Raw genomic sequence first — 21,606 nt, 5'->3', positions numbered from 1 at the left:
ATGTTTTTTCCAAATTAATAAATTCTGTAGTATTATCATGGATCGAAAATGACTAAAGGTGACTGTCAGTGTTTCCTTTCCATGAAAAATTATAATTACCATAATATAAAGTCCAATATGTCCCACAAACATACATCCGTTATTACCACGCTCTTAATTGTGATTATATTAAATGACCATACTATTACCATATTGTTACTGTACTGTACTGTAATGTAAAGCATTGAATCAGCAACAACACATTTGAAATGTTCCCATCTGTAATGTCCATCTAACTCAGCAAGGAACATATATTCATAAAGACACCAGTGAGATGCACTCTGGGAAATGTAAGATCATGAATCTGCAGCTTGAACAGAATGCTATGACGTCTGCTGCTTCCACTTCAGTGAAATATCCTATTTCCATGTACCATTAATCTTTAACATGTATGTGGGTCATATAATGACTGCAATTAAGAGCAACTAAGCACACAACGTACTCCTTGTAATTGTAATTCTAAGGTAGAGAAACAGGACTGTCTGACGTGTGGAACGTCATTCATGTGGTGAAAAGAACTTGACAGAAGCTGTAAATTGTGCACAGTGACAATTTCAAATATGTGACAAAGAACAGAGTCAGGATGACAAGCTCTGCACACAGAGTGCATTTGAGTCAACACCAGACACATTAATATGAAAACTAAGAATCTTTTTTGACTCCCTTCATCGTGTGTAGCCGTCATCTGCTTGAGAATTTCTGAGAACATGGATCAAAATATGGTGCTGCGTTTGCTTCAATCCTTTTAATGAGACAATATGAACGAGACATTAGTCAAGGCTTTCTTCAAATGAATTTAACATATAATCATGTTTTGTTGTAATAAAATTAAGCTTTTTAAAAGTTTTTTCCCTGTAAGTCATGAGCTTTATTTTAACTTGTATATAAATTGATCAGCCACCACCGATTACAGGTTACTAATATTAGAGCTGAACAATGAATCCAAATGTATGACAACAGTACAAGACTGGACAAGAAAACAAGGTGTAAGATGAAATAAGTGCAAATATTTATCTATATTTACACTGTTCCGTATAACTTCAATACTTGAACACAACACTGTCACTTTAGGTGAATAAACAGATGCTACTTTAATGATTAGATTTCCTTCTTATCCCAGACTGTTCTTATGCATGAAGAAATAAATAAAAACACAAGCATGTTCCACAGTGTGGGAAGATGAGTGTCCATGATTTCCGTGAGCAGCGCTCAGTGGAAGCACCAGCTACAAGAATTTTAAAGGCTAATTTATTTGGTAGAATGACAAGGCAACATTTTTGTGATAAAAGAAAAAAATAAAACCCCGACCAAACACGGAAAAAGACACATTTAAAATATTAAGGGATCCCTTTATCAAGTCAGGAGTGTGTGTGTGTGTGTTAAACATGAAGTAGGTAAATTCCAGAGCAGATACAGAATCAAAGATAAACCCCATAGAAATTGATTCACACCAGATTGGCACAGTGCATTTGAACACAGTATAGATGAACAAAAAAATGAACGTTTATGAAGTTTGACCAAGCAAACACCTGTGGGCAGTTCCTGTGGTCAGTATGTATGAGTGTGTCCCTTGTATCCTCTCTCAGTCTTGAGGGCAGCTGGTGTTGCCAAGTGTGTCGTGTGGCTGAAATAAAGGGCTGCGGTACAAACTGGGACAAAGTAAATAGAGACTTGACCATGGAGGTTGTTATGCTAGGTTTACAACTGTTAAAAACGCACATGGAGACGTTAGGAGCTGCTCAAGTGAGGAGGTGAGTCTGGTCTAGACACGGTAGAGTCTGACAGGTGCAGAGCGTTAAGAACAGACGTAGTGGTCGTGTCTTTGTCGGGAGAGTTGAAGACAGACAGGATCAGTAGGCTGAGGGTAGAGGTGAGTCACTGCTGTTCATCCTCCCTTCGTCTAGAACCGCTGGATCATGGACTCCCGAGACTTGCCCACTCCAATCCATTTGACTAAGGAAACAGAAGCAGAGGTGGTGAGACAAAGTAACATGTAGATGTACAAAGGTTTAGGCAGGTGTGGGTGTGGAAAAATGCTGTAAAGTAAGAATGTTTTTTTTTTTTTTTATCGTTTATTAAAGCATTGAGCTAACAGAAGAAACATCTTTGGTGTGACCACCCTATGCCTTAAAAGGATCAATTCAAAAAACTTTGGGTTTCATGTTTTACCCGCATTTAAGATGGAAGACATTGTGTTGGTCCTGACTTTATTTTGATATTATTTTGTTGTTAGGTCAGAGGACAAACGCGTTATCGATATCAAATATTCTTAAATGTTGTTGTTAAACACAAAATAAAATATAGATAAATTACATTACCAAAAAGGCTGTATATTAACATACAATATTATATACAAATTATTACATATATTTGATTAAAAATACCTTTTGGCAGTTTGTAATAAGGGTAATTGTCATGACCATGTGTCATGGCCATCTGACTGCAGTCACAGCCACTGTCACACCAACAACAACTCTTTACTTTCTCATTTCTTGCTACACCAGTGCTGCCTCACACTGCTGCTGGCAGCACCTTTCTAAATCAGAGTCCTTAAAATGTTTGGCTCATTTTGAACTTGGTTAATCCGGGGAGCGTCTGCAGTAAATGCTTTAATTATGACGAGGCTGATCCTGACACAACTGTATGTTTGTCAACTAGACAGCATATTCAAGTCACTCGTATAAAATACTAAACACAGCAGTTATGGTGCTGGCTGAGGCAAAAGAGTTTCCAGTGGTAATTCAGTCTGACAGTGAGGGATTTTATGAGCCAAAAAATAACACACTTAACCGAGAAAACAATCAGGACATTTGTTTTCAGAAGTGGAACATGAAAGATTGACAAAATGATCGACACGTGAAAATAACAAATACTGTACCAGGCACTCCCACATGCTCCTCGACGAAGCAAACGTATTTCTGTGCGTTCTCGGGCAGCTCCTCGAAGCTTCTAACAGCCGAGGTGTCGCTGTTCCAGCCTGGCAGCGTCACATACTGGACCTCAACACGATGTAACACCTCCTGATTGGCTAGTGGCACAGGATCAATAAGAGGACAGGTTATCAATGTGTTGCTGCCTTAACATGTGGATAAAAATAACCCCTTAACCTAGAGATGCTCCACTTTTCATTTTACTGCCAACATCAGTTTAGACTCATTCATTCATTCGTTGTCTACACGAGACACAGGGTGAAAAGCGTGGTCACACCCTGGACAGTCAACGAAAGAGTGTTCAGTTAACCTCTGCATGTTTTTGGACTGTTGGAGGAAACTGGAGAACCTGCAGAAAACCCACACTCACATAGGGAGAACATGCAAACTCCAGAAAGGCCCTCGTTTGCGAACCCGGGTCTTTTTGCTGCAAGGCAACAGTGCTCGCCACAATACCACCGTGTGAACCAGCAGATTTGGCTTAATTTACTTGATTATTTGACTTCTGATTTACTGGAAAAGCATGACAACAGAGTGTATTTTCTCTAATGAGAGACACCTTTGGTTGCATGTGGTTGAAAAGTTAAAGACCAGCTCACCTGGAAAATGAGGTATAATTTGGTTGTTGACTTTGTAGGCCACGCCCACTTTGATTTCCGGGAGCACATCCAAAATGTCGAGTTTGGTGAGTGCTAAACTGAAAGACAAGAGAGGAGGGTTTTCAAAAAACCAGAGAGCACAGCTAAGAAAAACTAATCTTTTTTTATTGTTCTCCGGTCTAAAGTTGATTTAGTAGGTTTGATTTTAAACGTGTCAAAGCCAGAGCAGATAAATGTGTGTAATTTATGAAAGGTTATATTCAAATTCTACTTGTAGTAACCAAATCTTACACTTTTCTTAAAACTACAAAAATAACACTTCATACTCACGCTGTGAAGCCATTAATCATGTGTGCATATTTGATAAGCACCAGATCCAACCAACCACAACGTCTCTTCCTGCCTGTGGTGACGCCCACCTCCTTCCCTCGAGTCTGGAGCAGCTCTCCGATCTCCTACAGACGACAAAGTCAGTGTCACTTCTCGAAGAAATTCCAATTCTTTTTTTAGCGACCTAAAGTGACGACTGAGTGAACCATGGACAGAAGCCAAAAATATTCATTCATTAAACCTTGGCCTCTGTAACCAGGCGTCAGTGTCAGCCTTGACCAGGTGTCTCAGCAAGATTTTTTGACATTAACAAATCTACTTTACTGTGAGTGGTTATTTGTGCTAGTGTAGCAAACTCTCCACTAGGTGGTGCTGTCTGAATAGATTTTAAGAAGAAAGTTGTGAATAACACAACTGGGTTGACTGTGCAAGGTGTAGATGAACAAATGATTCAGCCAATAGACAGAAAGTTACGTTTTTCCAGAATTGAAACATAGTACTGGTCATTTAAAAAAAAAAAAAACGTTTACTGTTACCGGTCTGTAAAATAGTTGACCTCGTACATGAGAGCACATTAAATATCTTTTGATTATCTATCAAACAAGAAATTTGATACATTTGGCAATTATTTTGAAACCGTACGGATAAAATGACAAATAAATTCATGAAAATAAGAATCAGGAGTCTTCACTTTAGAGTATATAGTGTACTGTATATAGTTTTCTGATGTCTCCATCTTGGATGAGTTGTTATCAACATTTTTATTTAAAACAGTATGCAAACTTACTGATGGCTGGTTTCAGTGTCCATTTTGTGACATTTAGGAGCATTTATTGGTAGAAATTTGAATATACCGTTTACAAAAGTTCATATTTGCTTTAAAATAGAAATAGTTTGATTTCCTTGCCTTTAAATAAGTATTTAATGTGTATTTAGACGAGGGTTTCACTTAAAAAAAAAAAAAAAGCTGCCATCTCTCCAGTCGCCTGAATAGGCAGAGCATCGTTTCTACACTAACAGGCCACCTTGATAATTCCTTGATAATTCCTTGATGCCTAGTTTGAAGTTTTACCATTAGATGTCACTAATTCCTACACAAGGGACCTTTAAGTTACTGTGTGTGCGTGCATCCTCTTACGTTGCACTGCTCTGAGGGGAAAGCTCCTATGCCCACTCTGGTGGTGTACGCCTTGACGACACCGTACACCTCCCCGACGTTTTGAGGTGGCATACCGAGACCTGTGCAGACCCCGCCCACCGTGCAGTTGGATGACGTCACAAATGGGTACGTGCCTGCAATGACATGAGAAGTGAAGACATGTAACAGGACATTACAACATCAGTAGATAAAACAAAGCTAGTGCGTCATTAAAAAATGTACACGTACAACTCCTAACATGCATGTGAGAGCCAGTCAATCAGTTCCTGAGCCCTGACTCAGTGTGGCATACTAATGCAGCTTCATCTGCCATTAGCATTTCCCTTAGGAGCACTTTGGTTACTTTGCTCTTGGAGCATGAGTAAAGAGTTTGCCACCCTCTGTAGTCTGTAGATTCGAAGGATGAGCTGTGACCAAATCAATGGGTGACGTAAAAGTGGATTACCACTTACACAGTAGCTTATCAGTGCCTTGCAGATAATACACCTGTTGCCTGGTTCAAAACCAGAAAGTTAACTCTACCTCTCTGTGAATCTGAGAGTGTATTTGACTTAAGGCTAAACTGGTATGAAGATAACTGGGATTCCTGTAGAGAAGACTTTTCTATCTGCCAGAACAAAGGCTTTGTGAAGTTATAATTGTGTCTTTTGTATAACATGAGGACATACCCTAAGGTGACAGCAAACCTAGCGCTAAATCGCCGCAGATGTTTTAAAGAAAAGGGTGTGCTTTGGAGAATGTGTTTTAACAACTGAAAAAAACAATTTGTAATAGCTGTACACATGCAAATCATCCCAACATTCAAAGTGACTGTTGTGCAATAATAGAACAGGTTTGGTGACTGCTGCAGATCTACTGTCTTTAATCAAAGGGCCCTTCAGTAAAACACGGATGTCCTAAGTGTGCTCTCGATAAGACGTGGTCGTGATAAGACTGATTGTGCAGAAAAAGTTAAGGGCCTGTGCTGCTGCAAGGATTTCTAATAAAGTATATCTTCAGCCAGTCAGTAAGTGAGATTGCATAACTACCAGTGTTCAGAACACTGTGAACCCACAACACCAGTGGTATAACAAACATCATGACTTTAATAATAAACAATGAACCGCAACTCATATTTAATCTGCTCAGTGCCCGTTACTGCCCTGACACACAATGAGATATAAAATACAAGTCTGTTAGCTCATTAGATGAGAAGAAATAAACTGACTTGTTCAGGAAATGTCTGGTTAAAAGTTTTCTCTGTCATTTTGATTAACTGGAGGACAGAGGACTGCTGATTCACTGTGCGTTTGTGCTCATGCACAGACCGTGCGTTTGTGCTCACGTTTTGTGTTTTTACTTGTGAGCGTGTATGTCAAACCTCGATTGCAAGAGCACATTCGGCAGACTTACCGTCATTCTTAGCCTGAGCTCCAAGTTGTAAAAAGCATCACAAAACTTTCAATTTTTCAGGGTGACATCACTGGATCAGTTTATATGCTCTAAACATCGTTTTTGCAGTTAGGAATTCAATTGATTAATATAGAGATGTTGGCTCAGTGTCACCAGGATCATTGCAAAATACACAGAATTAAATAAGCCATGAGTAAGGTATACAGAATTGCGGCACACATGCATACACAGTGACATACTGACCAAAGTCTATGTCCAGCAGTGCTGCATTAGCTCCTTCTACCAGGATCTTCTTCGGAGGACCGTGAAGAGCCTCGTACATGTAGTGCACACCATCTCTTACCATGGGCTTGATCCGCTCTACATAGTCCTAAAAAAATCATACAAATGACGTCACCATAAATGAGACAAAAATGATGTAATGTATTACACAATTCAAATTATATATTACCTTTAACTTAATCAGCTCTCCCTCGATGTCAATCTCCAGAGTTGGGTACATAGACTTGTACTGCTGGGCCAATACTTTATACCTGTAACAGTCAACATTGTTTCACCTTGATTCATTTGTTTTCACATTTCCAACACATTTGAAAACTGAAGATTAGACAAACTGCATGAATAACTGAACAAAAACAAGAAGCAGATTGTCTGCTTTGCATTTGGATGATCAGTGATAGAAAATACTATGTATAATTAGGGTTATTTTCACTAGGTCTGAGGTCTTTCAGTCAAAATGCAGGGAAGGCTCCTGTGGTCCTAGGTGAAAGGAAATGTTTCCTCAAAGGAAGGGAACATAAGTACTACGCTGCTCATAGACTTTAATTGATAACTAACCCAAACTCGTGACACAAAGGTCTTAGTAAAGCTTAACCTGACTGTAATCCATAAATCCTGTTGTACTGGAACTGACCTTTCAGAGAACTGAGTGAAGTCAGCCAGTAGGTCACATATCCGGAGGCCGCTACGAGCTGCCTTGGCCGAGTACACTGGTCCAATCCCCTTCTTTGTTGTTCCCAGACTGGGCGGGGCCAAGAGAGGAAGGAAGGGAAAAGATAAAAAACAGAAGCAGCATTAGCAAGTGATCATTCGTTTTTTTATATCGTTTCAAGGTTCATCTGCTGAATTACTGTGAAAACTTTGGACCCGGTAGCTTTAATACCGTGGATATAAGCAACAGTATGTAACTTTTTGATGGATTACTGACTTTTAACAGGTTTTATGGTGTCTATTTTTGCACTCTGCAACTGAACCTCTGAGCTAGCATGATGTAAGAGACTGGGTAGGAACACTGTGATAAGTGTATTACTTCAAACTGAGATACGATGGCCTTAAATTTGACCAAAACACTGCAGACAATTGTCCTTTACCTCTTTAATGTTACTTAGTGACTCAAAAATCCACTCTTATCTCTTTTTTTTTACAGTGACAGCAGGTCCATCAGAAGTTACACAGTGTTGCTTTAACATCACCAACATTGGTGTATTTAAAAAAAGTGGTAAATGAAACAGCTCTTTCAACAAAAAACCTTTTAAAATTCTCTTATTCACATACAGAAATTCAACAATTCATCTCTGTATCATTTTCAACTAGACTTTGTTTCAAAAGTTATGTCACCATATGCACAGCAGAGTTAAAGAGAAGAACAAAAATACCCTGTCACGGCAGTTAAGCATTTACATATGACACCCTAACCATGTTCCTCTTATAGCTCAGTCAAGGCAAGACACCGTAGAATCTCCACACCCACCATGTGAGATACGGAGGGGGAAATAGCTGAAGTATAGCTCTTCTATGGTTATTCAGTTTCATCATTAGCAGTAAAACATGCAGGATCCAAAAAAAACATTGCTGAAAGCACTGTATATGAAAGTAAAGTGCTGTATTCAAATCATAAAATGTGTAGCATAAATTGAAATAAATTTTCACTCCAAGCTCTGTTTCTTTGGGGAAAATGCTGGTTTATTTTTCTTTTTTGTTACCATTTTTGACAAATTGAAATTTTTAGAAGTAACTAACAAAGCTACTACATGGATAAATCATACTTTCATCTGTAATGTGATGTGTAAAGTTACATGAAACAGGCTCTCGCTCTCTCCATGTACAGTATATCCACACATACATAGAATACACAGGTATACAAATATATATCAATTAAAATAGTCTTTTGCATAAAATGAACATATTGTACATTAGCAATAGCTCTGACTAAGAAAGAGCCACTGTGTCTAATCCATATGTAATTGTAGTTTTGAAACCTGTTTGGTTTGTGTAGGGTTTGTGTAGATGTTTCTATGGCGACTATAATAATTGCATGTTGTTAATGAGAGACACATCAGCTAACCTGAGCTGTTCTCCATTGTTCTCACCTGGACGACTCTTTGTTTTGAGGAAACCAAAGACTAGATTCTGGCTAATCGTCAAGAAATATTATATTTCTAAACTGTGCATTTATTTGTTTGTACGTTTAAAGTGTACTTGCCTGATTGTCTCTTTGAAATATGTAAATACTTGTGCATTGGATTTTATGTTTGCAAGCTCCCTCAACTTTCATTTCACTTGGTCCTGTTAATTCAAATAGTGAGTTCTTTTAGCAGCTGGTGAGTTGTCATTTTATAAAACTAGGTGTTTTACGGTGTGAGATTCTGATGGTTTACGGTATCAGTATTGACAGCTCTAAAATGTCTCCTCCTTCAGCTTTCGTACCATCTAGCACACAGCTGATTCACTGCTCGCACCGAGGAGGAGGAGGGGTCTTGTCCCACTGTTTTTGGCGAGTCATTCGAAACATCTCACACCTTACCTTACGCACAGTTTTCCTGAAATGTTAGCAGTTTTGACACTGTGACTTTTAAATTCCATGATGATAAGCTGATTCTGAAGGCACCAGTATAATGAAACCTGGTACAGAATTCACATGAAAAGGTTAACAATGGCACCGAAAGGGAAAGTGACACCCAGTGGAAAGTGACAAAATACGGAGGCAGTCGAACCTAAAGAATCCATTTTTTTTTTCCATATTGTGAAACTAAGAATACTGGTATGATATTTTTCAAGCACACCCACTCTGACTGATAGAATAATATGTACGTCTAGACAGTGTGAGTGTACTCTGCTCTGGCTTCCAGCATTTGAGCTGCAAATCCACCAGGCTGTCTGACGATCTGCTGAAAGCTTAAAATGACTGTGCCATTAAGGTTCTGTGATGCATTCTGTCTCTTTCGTACACACACATACATACAGAGCATAACACATGCACACACGGTTACTGGCTGGGTGTTCTGGGGCTTTGGCTGATGAACAGTAAGAAAACAATCAGTCTAATGAGTTTTAATGTCTACGTGTACACATACAGTACATGGTTCTCTGTTTTAATGCCTGTATTGGGAGAACAAAGTTGTAGAAGAGTGCGGTGTGAAAACACTACTGAATATCAGGATTTACTGCATGAATCCCTGAGCGTGAGACCTATTGGTCTGTTGATAGAGCAGAGTCTCACTGTCTGCTGCTCGATGGCTCACACACTCCACACATGCCTTTCTGACGACTCTGAGGACAGGACACCTCCAGGCAGAGAACTCCTTACATTACAGCCATGAGTGTCACAGTGGACAGTCTTTAACATACTTGTAGAAGGTGAAGAAAATTAATAATGTATGCATACTGTGCATACTATATTTCTGTATTTCTTATCCGCTTTATCCTAACTGTATCATTTATCAATACCAGAGTAGGGTACATGTCTAGACTGTTGAATTTTTAATATTTAAAGTATAGTGTACTATCTATTGAATAGGTATCAGTATAAAACCCTTAGTGGATTTGGTTTAGACCAAAAAACTGAATCAAAGGTTGTTAGAAGTGTGCAACTCGAGACATATCGTCCGGCTTCAGTGTTCTGATCGCATGTGGATAGAGTTAAGTACGGCTGTTGACACCTGTCTTTAAAATGCATCCTGGGTGTGTCTTCTGTGACCACATGAGATTGCAAGGACAAAATAATGTGTTTAACGAGTCTGACTACAGGTGTTTTCGTCATCAGTGTTTGTCTGTGTCTGCGCAAGTGACAAGGAGAGCGATAAAGAGAAGTTTGAGTGAATCAAAGTCCTACTCGTGCTGCTGTAACATTAAAAATTTGTTTTTTAAGTAACTAAGAGTAATTCAGCTGAGGAGGCGGGCTCTAATGCGTACTGAGGACGGGCGGTGTTCGTTCATGCTCAGGAATGTGGACACGTGTTCCTAAAACCACCTTTTTTTAAATCAGATCTGTAGCGTTCAGACTTGTACACAATCTGCATGTGATGGATGTTAATACCAGGTCTCCACTGGGTCATCATCAACTTTAGAAATGTCTTCTTGTCACGTTTCTTGTCTGTTCTAATGCAATTCCAACACTCACTCACTTTTAGCTCAGTTTTTTTGTCTCTAACAAACTGCTAAGGGTAATAGCTGCTAACTTCCCGACTAATACTCACCAGCTTGTTTCTGTGTCAGAATAAATGTCAATAACCTTTGTTTATCACCCTTTGTTACATGTAAACTGTACAGCGCTCACATGACCACATAGAAGGCGTCAACAGTAACGTCATGGGCTTTACTTGTGTTGTACTACACTAGAAGTGAGAAATGCTCAATTCAGATATTTCTCCGATATGGGCACTAGCCAGTATGTTATGCTTGACATCAAGCATCATGTTGACAGCAGCTGGGACACAAACAAGCCTGAAGAGAGTTGGCAGTGATGAACCTGGCCATTCTTTCTGCAAACTTGGCCATGAAAGACAATGCTCAGGTAGCTTTTTCAAAACCTGGCTGGCTGTCACACATTTTACAATGTTTAATTAGTGTTTGGTGAAATATGTGGCACAGGGTTGCTGCAGCACTGCACTGCGACAAAAAAGGAATTACCAATATTATATACATATAATAGCTAAAATTCACTTGAATAAACACAAATGCTTCAATCACGCAAAGCTGTGAAACACTGTTCTCTAAAATATTTCATCACAGGGCTAAATAATTTATCAGTACTAAGTATTGATGATGATTCATAGAGTCCAAAAAAATGAGTCAACTCCTTTCCACAGAAAGATGCAAAAACAGATCTGACCTCTCCCTCTGTTCATGAAAACAGACTGTGTGCGTGTGTGTGTTGCAGCCATTTTTTTTTTTTCTTAAAAGCAACAGGTTCCTTACTTCTTGCCTGCTTGCTCTTGTCTCTGCTGTTCCTGAATGCCATCAACCGCTTGGTGGAAGTCAAACACTGCGGAGGAGGGAGAGAGGGGACACACACTCTCACACACCTCAGAGTATGCAGGGCTCACACATGTGTGCACACACACACACACGCTTTTGCATGTCTCCGTTCAAACATTCACATACAGATTAATAAAAAAAAAGACCAGGGAGGACTTACCAATGTGTGCTCTGTCTGAGATGATCAGTCTTTGCTCCCAGCCTTTTAGACCTACATATACAAATGCACTTTGAGTTTTGTGTTGTCTGATGTAAACTGTGTGTTTTTAAACAAAATGTTACATCACTAACTTTTTCCTTTGCGTTCATTCCTTTCTGCTTCTTCAAACAGGCCTGGAAGGTGGATTACAACACCATTTCCTGTCATGAAAAAACATTGCATGCATAGGGTTTATTAGTGAGGTCAATGTTTGCCTTACAGCTCAGAAAATGTTTGTTGTAGTAAAATGGAAAAAGGTGGGAAAACTAGGTCGACAGAGGATGCATATTTGCCTGCATTAATTCATAGGAAGGATGTGCTGAATTAAAAGCTACCAATGTCATATGTGTATGAGTATGTGAGCCTGCAGAAATCACATTAGCCTGTCAGTCATGGCAGAGGGAAAAGCAAAAATATGACTATGTATCGACGGATCATCCAGCTGAACACGTCGATATGTGAAGGCTTATGAGCCAGAAAGAAAGGGTAAGACACCATTAGCTAATGAAATTACTGCAGATGAGAGGATGTGGCAAGGCCTGCAGTCTGGCTCCAAGTCAAGATGATCACATTCACTCACTATAGCAAAATATCGTCAAAATGGAGGCTGTAAAAGTGAGCGGTGCAAAGCTGGAGTGTGGAAGGGTTTATCAGGAAAATAGTAATATGACTTTGGCATTGTGAAAATGTGAGAATGTACTTGTACGGTGTTTTCATGCATCTGTGTACATTACACACCAATGAAGGCAGTGACCTTGGGGTTGATGATGCCGCTGGGGAGGAGGTGAAAGTCGTACTCCACTGAGTCGACGACCACTGTGTGTCCTGCGTTGTTACCGCCCTGTGGTGAAAAGAAACACAACAAACAATCAGGGGGGAGAGAAGCAGAAGCAGAGGCTCTGCAACTTTGTTTGAATGAGCTGGAAGACAGGCCGAATAGTTTGGCGAGTAGCAACAAGTACATTTACAAACTTGTGCGGTTGCTTAGAGAGTTTCCAGTGTCAACAAACTGGCTGATGTGTCAGTGACGCAGAAGTAAAATGGAGTGATGTTACCATGGTATGAAAATGATACAAATAATCTTTTAAATCTAAGGATAGGCCTGGTCACCAGCACCAAAACAACCACTCCAAAACTCCAAACCTGTCAAACAGTCCGTAAATACCTCATAACCTCCAAACTACAAGCTGTAATCAGACATTGTATTATGTTACCACTTAGCTGGTAAACGGCAGCTAAGTCAGCGACAAATGCTTCATTCAATATTTACTTGTAATATGCAACTGACATTAAACATGTTTGGAAATTTTGTTCAGCAAACATAATCTGAAATCTGAAATTTGGAAAATTGAAGTAAATCATGTTCAACACATTTATTCCAGTGTTTCCTTGTTCATACACTTCAGTGAGGTAAGTTGATCATTTCTAAGTGGCCTGTCGTGTGACCAGGATGTGTTCTTATAGCTTTTTCCCTGTGGATATAAATGAAGCTCACCATGTGCTTTGACCACGTGGGGTTATTCCTGGCCACAGCGGACAGTGGAGAGGGGGGAAACAGATGGGAGGGGCAGATGCCTCTCCTTTTAAGATATATATTTCCTATGCATACCATCCCCCACAGACCCTACCTATATGACCCTGTTGGAACGTCAATCCCTCAAAGAAGGCTTGAGGTTCATCTTAGCATTTTTGTTTGTTTACTCTCGTTACTTTTGCACATACATAAGTTAATGTCGCCGACTTGACGGAACACATCAAGGAAAGAGTTTCTGTTGAGAAGTTGAGAGGCGTCATGATCATTTTTCACTATATCACACAACACGGTATAAAATGATGGATTTCCAGGGCCAACAGATCAGGGACTAATCAGGCTTGAAACATGTAATCTGACTTTGGTATGAAACCTTTTTCAGAATAAAGCTTTTCCAAATTGATAGACATGCTATTAATCTGTATCTGGGATCCAACGGTCACCATGGATCTGACAATCAGCTGCTTTGTGTATAGAGGGCAGATGACGCTTATTCTTGTGGTTAAAATGACATTAGGATGAACAAAATAAAATGTTGATCCACAGAAAATTAGGAAAAGATTTTAGCCTCCAGCTTTTTTGCCACTTTGAGTGGCTTATACGACTCGCCACTCCTTTGTTTGGGTTCCCAGTCCCAGCGCTCGAGTGTTGCTTTCAGCAAGAAATTATGCTTTGAGCGAAAATAACTGAAACCCCGCTGTGTATTAAATTGCATTGCTGAACAATCTGTAAGGGCAACTGTTTGTTAAAAAGGTGTCGGGTATGTTTCTAGTTCATGCTCATGATTTGCAAAAAAAAGGACCAGATTCAATGTCATTATCCTGAGTTTCAGAGCAGAGCAGGGTCACATGTTAAAAAAAGAAAATGTGGTTTGAGGTCTTAAGTTCAAGCCTTGAAGTTAGCAACCACCTGTGCTCTTTAAATACAGTATCTATATAGTAAAAAAAAAAAGAATCTTTTTCAGTAGGTGGAATTTGGTAGACAGCTCTTCCACTCCACACTACTTCATCACAGTAGTCAGTCAGTAGTCTTCATTCAATGCATTAATTTAATGATAAACTGATTTATTCTTTTTTTAAATGGTTAATTGACATGCTTATTGATGAAAGTATATGTGAATCAATATTTAATTTTAAAAAATTGACACACATTTAAGAAATATTGTGCCTGGCCGTATTGTGATTTTCATAAAATATTGATTAATTGTTCTGCCCTAGTGCCGTCACTACCTCACATTTATTATCTAACATAACTTACATTTTGAAATCAACAAGCTCTCTGTTCTTTTTTTGTTGCGTTTATGAACAAAACATATGTTGTATCTTTTTTTGTACAAGGCGAAACGTGATATGGTAATAGGATACATCACCACAATTACCACTACTGAGTTTCGCAGCGACACAACCTACTTTCCCTAGTTATCCGGACTGTAACGTGTGGGATCTCTGAGGTCCTGGATGTAAGGAACACCAGACAGGACTGCTGGCAAAGCCTATTTTATAAAAAGATCAGTGCTATCAGCTCCAGCACTTGAGAGATCACTCACACATCAACAAGGCCCAAGCTAGCGTACAAGGCACACACACACTCTAATCTTTGAAGGAGACACTGTGCCAGAACACTGCCTGAGACTAGAATATTATTTATATGTGTGGTAACAAAAAAGCTTTGGGGCTCAGGGAAATCTGCGTAATGTCAACTTGTTATCAGCAGGCACTAAATAATCAGCCTGTGACTCCACTGAATGAACAAACGGTTCTATTATCAAGGAGGTGAATGAAGTTTATTGAGTCAACTGATTATCATGAGGCTTAATGCATTTGTTCTATGAAACCTCAAAGTGACGCCTTCAAATCACTTGTTTAGTCTGACCAATGAAAACAAATTGGCACAGCTGAGAAGGTGTGAAATTGACTTGGTTGATTTTCTAATTTCACGAATGCTTCACAATAGTAAACTCAAACTTAACAGCTAAGTCTATTATAACCACAGCGTGTCACAAGCATAGCTAATTGCTGGTCATGAGCATAGCATGTTGTGAGTGCAGTGAATTTGAAGATGCAGTGATGAAGTAAGAGCTTGATTACTGATTCATAAATTAAAAGATGGGCCACTGATCAGTTCATAGCTCATTTAGAATACATCAACTTATCAATTTGCATTGGTTAATTGTTAAATCCCTGTCAATGACATAAAGTGGGTTGATTTGATTGTAATGTGTGATTCTGTTAATATTCTTTATCTGTTAAAGCAGGGGTGTCAAACTCAAATACAGAGTGGGCCAAAATTTAAAACTGAACAAAGCCGCGGGCCAAGGTTGAACAAATTAACCCTTTAATAGGGACCCAAACAAGTTTTGCATTGAATATTGAACAAGCAAGGCTTACATAACTTTATAGTGACATGCAAAATCGAGTTTCAAATAATAATAATAATAATAATTAAAAAATATCAATGGCATATCAAATAAAATTTTAATAAAAATTGAATGCACCCTAAATACAGGATAAGCGGTAGATAATGGATGGATAAAAATTGAATGCCTCTTTTCTATTTGCAGCCTTCTGAGGTAAATATCAAAATAAACTTTTTCCACAGGCTAATAATAAATTTGAAAATAAAATAACAATAATGAATGAATCAAACATTCAAGCCTTGAAGTAGCAAGAGAAAGTGCATGAATAAAACGTTAATTATTGCTCAGTTTGCTACACTGATTTGCTTTAACACTGAATATGGAACAAGCAACGCTTATATAACTTAAAAGTGCAAAATCAACTTTCAAAAAACAAACGAAAAAACATCAATGGCATATTAAATAAATTTTTTATAAAAAATTGAATGCCTCTTTTCTATTTGCAGCCTTCTGAGGTAAATATCAACATTAACTTTTTCCACAAGCTAATAAATTTGAAAATAAAATAACAATGAATAAATCAACCATTCAGGCCTTTTTACTGCTCAGTTTGCGACACACTGATCTAATCTGATGTGCCCAAGACAGATACCTGGCATCTTTTCTTGGATGCTAGTTCATTAATGTCGGGGTTCAGGCTTTGAACCTTCATTATCGAACGAAGGTGTTCATCAGTCAGACGTATCCTGTGAGACGTTTTTGTCATCTTCATTGAGGAGAAAAGTTGCTCACATAGATAAGTGTATAATAATACCGGCGGGCCAGCTCTAATGTTAATTTGATATTGCCTCAAGGGCCAAATGAAATTACACAGCGGGCCAAATTTGGCCCGCGGGCCAGAGTTTGACACCCATGTGTTAAAGAGATTCCAGCTCCTCGTCCGGGTCATGAAAGTGACCCAAACCAGTCGTCTTTAAACAGAGACTGGATTAATTAGAGCTGAACCACACTCGTGTTTCCTGATCTTCTTCATAGCACTCAGCTCTCTCTGGGAGCAGGGAAAGCATCAAGAAACACCTGTTTATGGCTTGCAGTGCTCTCTCTATCTGATTGTGTTTCCTCTCTTTCTCGTTGAAAGCCATCTCCAAAGAGAATATGACAATATACATCAATCATTTTTATCCATCAGTGAATTCATCCGTTTTGAAAACTTGCTTTGGTTCACTCTTAGTGCTTTTAGAGCATTGTTCACCCAATTGCAGCACAGTTAGTTAGTGAGGAGCTGGTGATCATATACTGTACATCCCTCAGGACTGAGCAGAGACCAACACGGAGCAAAAAGGGAAGAGAACATATCATGTTCAGATTCCACAGGTTATCAGAAACACGACTCTGAATGAATTGAAGTCTTTGCTGGATTTGTAATTAAGCAGTTGTTTGCCAAGAAATTCACAATATAAACAGAAAACTTCTATTTCTGCAAAGAAAGCTGTTGTTACTGGGGGTTTTAACACTAGGGGTTAATTATTGAATCTATTAATAACTGATTAATTAATTAACTGAACATCATGTTTGTGGACAAAGCATTTGGAGAAGAGGTTTCAGAAATATTTTATAACATTTTCTGTCACTTTATAGATTAAAAACTACTTAATTAAAGGCAAAGTGTGCAACATTCAGTCACATTATTGGTGAAATTGCATGTTGCAGCTGAATAATAATAGCCTATGTAGTCTTCAGTTGTGGGCTATAGTAAAACCATGGTGATCCAAAATGGCTGCCCAACTCCTGGTTCTAATATTGAAGGCCCAATAATTCATACAATCAGGTCATAGTATAAAGTATAATTATAATAATATTATTATATACCAGTGTCACATTGTGGAGCAGCACCAATGTTTACTGACAACCTCATTTGTGGATTTCAAAAACATTGCAGTCGCCTGCTCAGCTCAGCTTCCGCTGTCAGTCTTTCTTTGACAAACAGACAAACTGTTCTCAGCTAAGTTCTTCAAATATTCTTTTGTCACCAAGACTTGAAGTTGAACCAAAACATCAGGTTACTCTTCTTTTAAGTTTACACCGGTTGGCTGAACACACAGTTTGAAGCATTATGTAACCAGTGTTGCGCAGGCTGGTCTGTCTTCAGCACTCTCGGCTTGAGGTCATCATATCATGTGCTTTCAAAACATTTCATCTTCACAGTTCACAGTAAGAATAGTGCAGTGAACGCCACAAGCCCAGGATAACAACCCATGACACGACAGACTCTCCACTCCACCTGTTTTGCATGTGGAAACCAGAGTGTGAGTAAAAGAAAATCTCTGGGCTGACAGATTGAGATACAGAGAGGAAGGTCACTACTACAATTACAGCTTGATAAGGTACAATAACAACATGATAACAACTCCCCAATCAGCTGGACTGTCTTGATAGACACTCACCTACACAACTCTGTTTATGTGCCACAAATACATAGCCACACAGACAACTGGCTATAATAATTTTAAAGGAATTTCCACGGTAAATGATCATTAAATCCAGATGTTAAACTGATCTTGGCAAGACGCTACATCTGTTAGTAGACGCACTCTGTTATCATGTTTCCTGCCTTCCACCCTGTGTGTGCCTACCCCACAAAGCACATTATATATAGTTTTACTGTACAAACACACTAATATTTGAGGGTTAATATTGACATTTTGTCATGTTTTAGTATTCAATGTAGTTTCTATTATGACACATTTTTCTGTCTTATTAATTTATCTAAACTGTAGTCAATGAAGATTTCTACCGTTTTAGTTATTCATTTATAATCCATTAATAAGACTACAAGAGCGAGAGTAAGAGTACAGTTCTGGGTTGCCAGGTTGTGGATAATTGTCATGTCTGTGTCATTAACCTTTCAGAACAATGTAACTTTAACCATCTGTGCCAAGTAAAATACAGATTGGTTATGGTATAGGGAAGACATGATTTGAGTTTGGTGAAGATCCAGCCATGGATCAAGATTATTTAAAAAATAAATAAATAATACTGTTACTATTGCGTAATAGATGAGTATATTGACATTGTGGGAAACTGAGCTGTCTTGGTGGCAGTTTGCACTCCCTGACTGTCGTCTTTAGATGCTTAATTATCTATAACATTTATGAAATATAAAGGTACTGAAAATTACTTTTTTTTTTAAAGAAGTCGAATAATGAGTTGATTGCCAAAACAGCTGCTAAATATTTGACAATTTGATTATTATTGCAGCTGAACGTATGACTGATCAATTGAAAATTGTGTTCACCATTATTGAAGCCATTATTTTTAATTTAAAGGGCTTTGTGTAACTGATAGGAAGAAGGGTTTGGGGCCAAAACATCACCTGTGTTCACTGAGTTTTGATGTACATGCCTTTGTACACTGGTGTCTTAACAGTCAGTCTGTGTCACTGAGTCAGCGTCACAATATTCACAATATTCACAATGCCAGATAATACATGATCATGACTCCTTTATAGTTCATTAAGGGTAATTCTTAAGCAACATCATGTGAGAGCGAGTGTTGTATGAATATCAGTGGGTGTGATATTCAGTACAAGTGCGATATTGCACACTTCTACAAACACTATATTATAGTTGATGTTGTTGCTTTGCAACACAAACAATGAGCATATCCTGCACACCACACAGGTAATGTCCACTACTGTGAGTCATGTATGTTTCCATTAATCGTACAACAACCAGAAGGAAAACAAGTGTGTGTTGAGTTTCTTTGGTGGTTTGTATGAATCTGGCAAGTTAACAGCTTGATCTGACAGTTCACTGCTCCATTGTTTCCTCCTCTGAATAGATGGTAGCCCTTAACTTTTTTTTTTTTTTTTTAAATGAACTTTCAGATCTGCATGACAGAGCACATCCACATCACATTATAAGTCATCAAGCTTAAGTATCTCATCCGGTCGGTTCCCACTAACCACTGTGATCTCACTGCCTGATAAACACACCTGGAGGTTTGCACGGGAGGAAACCTGCTCCTTTTCTTCATCCTCTCCTGACCACCATTCATAATTTAATTTGAATGTTATGTCTTTCTTTTATGTCATACTGTGTAACACCTGAATCACACTGTGCATCTTGCTCATGTGAGTGTGTGTTTTCTTCCTCGGTGCACAGAGTCTCTCGTCCAATCAAATTACTTGATCGCAACTGTTTTAACAGTTCAAAATGACATGTTAGTAGTGTGGTTGTAGTGGTATGATAATAGTACTTATACGTACAAAATGTATACTGTACATAGATAATTATGTTAGTACTATCTTACTCGTAAATAAGATTACAGTTAAAAAAAAACAGAAACATGTTATTGTCAATGTAATATCCAGGTAATATCACTCACTCAGGCTAACATTAGTGTAATGTATTTTCAATGAAAATGGGTAATTATTATGATAAATAATGTTAAAACATAATATTAAGCCTGCCTGTCCCACACACTGTTCACAGTATGTTTAAAGCAGATACTATTGGTATAATTACTATGATTTGTGTACATGCTTCTATTTAGTTTCATTGTTATATCACATTAAACCAAACATGAACTATGGTAGAATACACTAATTGTCATGACCAAGCTAATACCTGGACTTTACTATGCAAATGACATTTCGGACATTCCTGTTCTATTATCTCCTTAATGCCTGTTACTACAAGCTAATACCTGGGAATGACATAAAAAAAACAAGATGTAATTACCATACCTTTACATCCTCATTATGAGATTATCAGCACACTATTAGCTAGTGAACTGTAATGTTGAGTGCTACCGTCGAGGTGACGGTGTGTTTCACGCAGTGGCCACAGTGACCAGGTCAGAAGTGAAGCACCGGGCGCTGCAGGGAGCAAACGTCGCCTTTATGTACCTTGTCATGTGCGGACGACAGGAGTATGATTCACCTCGGCATTAAAGGTACGAGAAGCTAAACAGTTAGCAGGAATTCAAGGTGACATTAGCAAAACACAGGGGGGGGGAACACACGCCGAACGAGAGGGCGGTGATAGCCAAGACTGTGGGGTTAACTGTCCGCGCGGTGTCTTCGCTGGACGTTTTACCTGCGCGGTTTCCCGGTTCACTAGCGTAACCGTTGACTAGCTTCAACGGCTGCGAGGACATGACAAGTGAATGCGGCACCAACCTGACATCTGCACACCATATCCGCATCTTGTGCCAGCAGATCCACAACTTTTCCCTTTCCTTCGTCGCCCCATTGAGCCCCGAGCACCACGGTCACTTTGTTGCCGACATCAGTTCGCGGTGCCCGCTTCGTCGGGGTTCCGCTGCCGTTCGGGTCCCCGGCGGTCGCTTCCTGACTCCCACTCTCCGACATTTCAGCTGGCTCCTTGCCTCCCTGCCTTCCTGACTACACTTGTGCGCCCTTTCTCTCCCCGCACTGAGCCGCAGCACTGACGAGAGATGAGAGAAGCGTCGTGCCGCTGAAGTTAGCTTCTGTTTCGACAGTTAAGGGGAAATTGGTAATTCCCCCTTAAACGATGCGCTTATTGACAAAGTCATATCTCTTTTGTTCTCCATGACAATGACACATGGAATTAGATGTTTCCAATTCTTATTTTAAGATATTCCATATTAAGATATTACAAAATTGTACTTTATTGACCCCTCTTCGATATCTGTCTCAAGTTTAAGGGGTTAGACATAATAAGCATATAATAGCAGAATAGACATTAAAGGCAATAGAGAGAGGAATATGGTCTAAAAGAAGTGATAGAACCTGGGTATATCTGAAGGAATTGTTGCTAATTATACTTCA

General features: G+C 39.0%; 1 protein-coding gene across 1 annotated transcript; it reads right to left on the bottom strand.

The window, feature by feature from the left end:
- Positions 1-497: 497 nt before the first annotated feature.
- adss2 (adenylosuccinate synthase 2) lies at positions 498-21,212 on the bottom strand. Its single transcript, XM_083898056.1, has 13 exons — positions 20,974-21,212; positions 12,643-12,745; positions 11,997-12,065; positions 11,866-11,916; positions 11,646-11,712; positions 7,363-7,470; positions 6,901-6,982; positions 6,693-6,819; positions 5,037-5,191; positions 3,899-4,023; positions 3,569-3,666; positions 2,918-3,067; positions 498-1,992 (listed from the first exon to the last, which is right to left on the bottom strand). Exons 1-13 carry the CDS (start codon positions 21,163-21,165, stop codon positions 1,940-1,942), a joined length of 1,380 nt encoding a protein of 459 aa, XP_083754182.1. The 5' UTR covers positions 21,166-21,212; the 3' UTR covers positions 498-1,939.
- Between the last annotated feature and the right edge of the window lie 394 nt (positions 21,213-21,606).

This window comes from Microchirus variegatus, assembly GCF_963457635.1.
Source record: "Microchirus variegatus genome assembly, chromosome: 11".
In the NCBI taxonomy this organism is placed as follows: domain Eukaryota; kingdom Metazoa; phylum Chordata; class Actinopteri; order Pleuronectiformes; family Soleidae; genus Microchirus; species Microchirus variegatus.
Note: the sequence above shows the minus strand (reverse complement) of the source record. Positions and strands in the feature narration are given on the sequence as shown.

Bases quoted from the DNA above. Each gene is read 5' to 3' on its own strand.
- adss2 (XM_083898056.1), bottom strand. From the start codon at position 21,165: ATGTCGGAGAGTGGGAGTCAGGAAGCGACCGCCGGGGACCCGAACGGC. The intron at 7,471-11,645 runs GTAAGGAACCTG...GGCCCCGCCCAG, and splicing joins CAAGAGCAAGCAGGCAAGAA to TCTGGGAACAACAAAGAAGG. The intron at 5,192-6,692 runs GTCAGTATGTCA...ATGTCATTGCAG, and splicing joins ACTGCTGGACATAGACTTTG to GCACGTACCCATTTGTGACG.